At 52.2% G+C, this 6000-nt stretch overlaps 1 protein-coding gene across 1 annotated transcript in view; it reads right to left on the bottom strand.

The window, feature by feature from the left end:
- The window catches only part of LOC134431418 (acetyl-coenzyme A thioesterase-like), a 137676-nt gene extending 133883 nt beyond the window's left edge, over nucleotides 1-3793 (bottom strand). The window contains 2 exon segments of the mRNA XM_063179432.1: nucleotides 3309-3532; nucleotides 3785-3793. Of these exon segments, the coding sequence (XP_063035502.1) occupies nucleotides 3309-3532; nucleotides 3785-3793 (233 nt within the window).
- Between the last annotated feature and the right edge of the window lie 2207 nt (nucleotides 3794-6000).

Consider the following 6000-nt stretch of genomic DNA (forward strand, 5'->3'; position numbering starts at 1 on the left):
CTACGAGAGGCCAGAGGGCTGGGAGGCAGCTCAGCCAGGCAGCGCTGGCCTTGAGGCTCACCTCCACAAGGAATGTCAGGGCAGGGAAATCCCAGTATGGCATCTCTTTGCCGAGCAGGGCGAGCAGGTAGAATGCAATCCCAGAACAATAGTGTATGGCTGAATGGCAAAGTATCCTGACGAGAGGAAAAGGAAACAAGACCCTGAGCCAGTGGGGCAAACCTCCCCCAGGAGTGACTTCACAGAGTTCCCATCTTTCCCCAGCACCCTTCCAGCAAGGGGCCTGGGCCATTTGGGAGTTGGTTGCTCATGGGGACCCTCCTCTCCCAGCCGTTTCCAGTGTGCTTGGCCGTCCCTCAGTGACAAGGCCCTCTGGCCCATGAGCACGGGGACTGTGTGGGACACCTGGGCACAGAGCACAAATGTCAGAGGCAGTGGGGAGAAGGGGCTCTCACCTGGCCAGCAGAGCCATGGCAAAGTGGTGGGTGTCAACAGAGAGCAGCGTGTCCCAGCCACACCTGCGTTCCATTGCCACCACTGAGGCAAAGTGAAAATTTTCCAGGATAGAAATCCATTTTAATTTAGGTGAAATGTACATTTTTTGAGTTGAGTCTGTGGTTAGAAATCGTAGTTATTTAGCCAGGCTGCAAGGCCTAAGCTCTGTGAAGTTACTTCAGAGAAGGACAGAGATAAAGGGGGGGAGACAGAAGAGGATAGAGAGAGACAGGGACTGCTCCAAGGGCAAGTCATCCTGACCTCGGAATTTTTTCTGATAAAAAGGAACTGGTGGTAAAAGTCACAGAAACCAATAAAAATGAATATGTATGAACCTATTGTGAAACTGCATGCACATGTATTAGAGAGAGAGATAAAAAGAGACCTGAAGTTCTCTGAGGCACGCATGCCTTTGCACTGTCATAAACATTCCAGCTTTACAACTTTCACAAAGCTGTGAGGTTTCTTCTTTTCTCCGCAAAACACCACGCCCTCCTTGACCACCAAAGCTCCCACAGGTGCCACCACCGGTCCCTGAGGAGGATCCCAGATGGTGGCGGTCCAGTTTCCCTTTAGTCAAAACCATAAATCCTTGAGGCGATGTTCATCTTCCTTTCTCAAGCTGTTTTTCTCTGCTTCAATAAGGCATGAGATAAGCATATTTCCTTTTTATATATTCCAAAGCTATAGTTTCAAGGATACAAGTAATATTCTAAAATTATACTTCAAAAGGTTATTATTGCAGAACTCTTTATGGATTAAATGCAGGCAAAAAGCAACATCTTTAACATTTTAATTCCAAAGCTCCTAAATCAACTAGGGTTAATTTGCAAATAAAAGATAGGTTCAAAGGCCTTTTTCCATGCTTTATTCTCCTCAGTTATTATTAGAATTCACAGCTCTCCCATTGTCGGGGTCCACACATTTCGCATTCACAAGTACAACGCGTTGCCTGTTTGTACCTGATACGAAACACAGCTTTGCATCTTACCCAACCAACACAGCCCCGTGTGCTCAGCACAGGGCCCTGGGCACAGGAGGCAGCTCAAGCCAAGGGGCAGCAGCCAACAGCCCCTGATGGGCTCTGGGCACAGGGCAGGCAGGAGAAGCCCCCAGGTTGCTGGGGGTCCCATGAAGGACGCTGAACAAACACCCAGACATGGCTCCGTGCCTCAGTTTCCCCATCTGCAATGGCATGGACATCAAGGTGTCCCCACAAACTTCTGTAAGCAGCCCTTCCAGCCACAGCTTCCCTGCTCTGCTCCTCCTGAGCTAGAACTGCTGTTCCCATGGAGGAGCTTTCTCAAGAGAGTTTGACCCACACAATCATTACAGACACAGTTCTGAGATACGAATCCAGGGCATTCCCAAACATCCTCTGAAAAGGGCAGCAACAGTTCTACCCAGGGCACAGAAGAATCCTAGAGGAAAGGACCAGCTTGTCAGCAGTGCACCAGCTGGCACAGCCAAGAGCAAGAGCTTCAACAACCAAACTTGGCTGTCCTGAATCTAGCACAGCACCTCACCTGTCCTTCAACTCAGCAGACACACTCCAAAAGCCACCAACATCCACTGAAATCAGCACTTGAAGCTGCACAACACTCACCAGTTGATTTCATGGCTGATGCCAATCAGTGCCCACTCTGCCTTTTGGTTCAAAATCAAGAAGCAGTGAACTGTGTCCTCTATTGCATTCACAGGACTGCCCCTGGCTCTGTTCTGCACATCTCAACAAGAGACACCTGCCCTTGCTCAAGGAGAAAGCTGCTTATGCAGAAACAGCCCATGACCACTTTGGGGGAGGGACAGAGGAGAATCACCTTTGATGGTGAAAGGTTCCCTCCTGATTTCCAAACTAAAAAAGCAGCACTTTTCCTCCAAACACAAAGCCAGCATCATTGTTTCTCCACTTTGGGCACACCTGCTCACCACTTTTCTCTTGCTAAGGAATAACTTCCTTGTTCTTCTTTATCCATCTCCCTTATCTCATTGGTATCATCCAGTGCAGATTGCTTTCATTCCTTCATTCTGGCCTTGAGCCAGAGCCTCCCACCAGCAGCAGCCCAGCTCCAAAGCTGCAGAGCAGCCAGCATCAGCTCTCCTGCTTCCACTCCATTATCCTGCAGCACATGGCTCAGGCTGGCAGGGACAAGGCCTCACGCTGCTGTGGTGCTGAGCACTGAGCTCTGCCTCCCCTATGATCCACCCTTCTCCCTTTGGCTGGGCCAGGATTGTCTCTTGCCATGGCACCAGCCCACGGGATGGTGCCCAAGTCCTTGGCACAGTTCCTGCTGCACAGTTCCTGACTCCCACATCAGCCCTTTGCTGGCTGTGCAAAGGAGGCTCCAGAGCCCTCTGTGCACAGGAGCTGGGGGCACAGCTTGTGCCCCACAGCATGGCCATGAGAGGTGAGCTGAGGCTGCTGCTGCCCATCTGGCACGGATTATTCACACAAGGTTATACAAACACTGCTGCTGCTGCAGAATCAGCCAGGCTGGCCCATCTGCAAAGCCCGGGGGGCCTTGCTGGGTGTTCAGGTGGGACATCCCAGAGCAGCTGCTGACCAAAGCTGATCCATCCCACTGCCTGCCATGGCCCAAGGCACAGGGAGATCCCTGCAGGGAGGAGTCATTCCAGCTCCCGGCTACCACACAGGGCAGGAGGCAGCCTCACGCTAAAGCAATGCCAGCATCAGAACAGAGACTAAGACTTCAGGAAACACCTTTTTTCTCTGCTCCACCCCAAAAGGAGGTGGGTGGGGAATGTCCCAGAGACAGCCACAGATGTGCCCACCCAGCTCCCAGGGTCCTTACTTGATGGTCAGGATGGCAGACGTAGGAGATCCAGCCACACTGAACTGGAACTCCTCCTCAAAGCTCCCCAGCACGGTGGCACTGAAGGAGATCTGCACAGCCTGGCTCCCACCTGCTGCAATGATGCCCTCCTCGGGGGCAAACTTGAAACACAAACCCAGGTTGGTGGCTGAAGGGAGACAGGTGAAGGGAGCATCAACAGCTCCTTGGTTCATCAGTTTCACCTGCAGCAGCAAGAAAGCAAAATGGAAATACGTGTGGAATCTTCCCTTCTTGTGAGTTATTGTCTAATGATGCAATGAACACCCAGAAAAGGCAGAAGATGCTTTGTGCTGCTGAATGGCAGAAGTCAAAAGATTCAACAGGACAAGTTCTGCCTTTGGGTTTTCATGCAGAGCAGTGGTAACTCCACAGAACTGCAGTCACCCTGGGCTTATCCCATGGACACAGAGCAGTGCCCCTCTGCTCAGCAGCACCAAGCGCATTGAGAGCTGGCGCTGAGAGCAACGTGGGCTGATTGCAGCTGCGTAGGGAATCACCCCAGAGCTGCTGCTGCCCCAGTGAGCACAGCTCCAACAGCACCATCTACTCCTTCACCTTTTCCCAGACCATGAAAACAATACATTGAGAATGAGGCATCAGCATCAAAATGTACAGACAGCATCATCTTTTGGTGAGAAAACTCAGCGTGTCTTTGCCTCCTACAGTCAAGCTTTTGGAAGTGTCGGGCATAATGCAATGCCTCATTTTCTACCTCTTTCAGTTGCTGTCTCATGAAGTTTTTGCAAGCTTGACACTACTTGGGGGGAGGGAAATAGGTAGAAAAATCCTTTGCTTTATTCCCAGGAACACTTTTCTCTTTCTAGAGCCAGAGATGCACCGAGGCTGAAGTGTGGTGAGGGACTGGTCAGCAAGGGAGAGAACTCCCAAGGATTTCCTGTGATTGCAGCAATAAGCAGGAGACACTTGACTTGGAGCTGTTGGCAGTGGGCTGAAGCTCAAAGGCAGCCAGTTTGTTGCAGCTGCTTCTGCAGAGCCCAGTCCAAAGGTGCCGTGTGTCTGGCACTGCCACAAAAGCCTCTGAACATGCAGCTTTTGGAGCCAGTGCTGGTTTCATGTGCCAAGGGGTTGTTTTGCAGGAAGCCTCCCAGCTGATCCCTAAGGAAGGCTGCCCAAAAGCAGGGACTGGGGCTTCAGGAACAACAGACACACCTTTGTGACCCCCCAGATTTGAGCAGTCCATCAAATATTCCCTGCTCACAGCTGCCCAGGTTGGCAGCAAGTCCACAGCTGCACCAGGCTTGCTGCTGCCTCAGGAGCCATCAGGATCCATCCCAAGCCCTGCTGCTCACCTCACAGACATGGGGGATGTTGACAAAAACATTCCCAAGGTTCAGAGTAGGAGAGCTGAGTTCAACCAAGGGTCCTTGGCCTTCCCCTCTGAGCTGCAGGGGCAGCCTGCTCTCACAGCCTGGGGAGAGATGTCCATTGCAGTACAATCATTCCCTCTGCTCCACTGGATTTTCCAGGCTGCCTCAGTGCTAGTCCCCGACTCTGAGCTGGATGCAACCAGCTCCTGATGCTGCAGGAGAAGATATGCAGCCTTCTCTGCCCTCAGGACATATCCCCTGAGGCTGACTTCTAATTTCTAACCCATTCCTTGGGCTGCTTTCCAATTTGAGCCACCAGTTTGCTGAGTTTAAAACATCTCTGGTGCCTGTAATGATAGGTCAGGGAGTAATGGTAGAAATGGAAAGAAAGGAGATTTAGAATAGATATTAGGGAAGAAATGTTTCCTGTGAGGGTGGTGAGGCACTAGAGCAGGTTCCCCAGGGAAGTTGTGGAGGTTCCAGCCCTGAAAGTGTTCCAAGCCAGGCTGGATGGGGCTTGGAGCTCCCTGCTCTAGAGGGAGGTGTCCCTGCCCATGGCAGGGGCCTTGTGACTGGATGATCTTTAAGGTCCATTCCATCCTTACCATACTGTGATTCTGTGGTTTCCTTCCCATGCACCTAGAGGAGCTTTGAAATCCATTCAGTGCAGGCACAAAGCTCCTACAGAGTTTGGCAATTCCCAAACTCCCTGGCCCAGGAGCACAGGACTTTGCTGCCCAAGTGCTCCCCTTGTGACACTCAGCACTGTGTTCCATTTCCACAGACTGAGAGCTGCAAGGTGACAACTGCCACACAGGGAGAGAAAGCAGCTGCTGGCCAAGGCTGCTCCCTCTACCAACAGCCCGGGCTCAGTGGGGCTCAGCCCCCTCTGCTCTGCTGCTGTCTGGGCACTGGGAGGTGGTCCAGGCTCAGGGAGCCCATTTCTAACTCAGCTCCTGCTGCCTGATGATGGATCCATGGCAAATGGAGCCATCCTGGAGGCCAGGGGCCTGCAGGGGCTGAGTGCTTGTTCACTAAAGCTGTTCTGCTCTGGAGCTCTCTGGCCTTTGAGGGAATGCTGGCAAAGCCATGGCATGAAAACCTCTCCCTGCACTGCCAGAGAGGAGGGAAGCGGGGGGGGGGGGGGGGGGGGGGAAGATGGCTGGGTTTCTCTCTCTGCTAGAGACATTTCAGCTAACTGGCGTAGCGGTGTAGTATATACAGGCACCATCTGAAGCTGCTGTGCAGGTGTGAGATAAGGAGGCTTAGGGGTCTGATAAGAAGAGGCTAGGGCAGGTTGCCCAGAAGTTTTGGCAGCTTTC

The sequence above is a fragment of the Melospiza melodia genome, chromosome W (assembly GCF_035770615.1).
Source record: "Melospiza melodia melodia isolate bMelMel2 chromosome W, bMelMel2.pri, whole genome shotgun sequence".
Taxonomy (NCBI): domain Eukaryota; kingdom Metazoa; phylum Chordata; class Aves; order Passeriformes; family Passerellidae; genus Melospiza; species Melospiza melodia.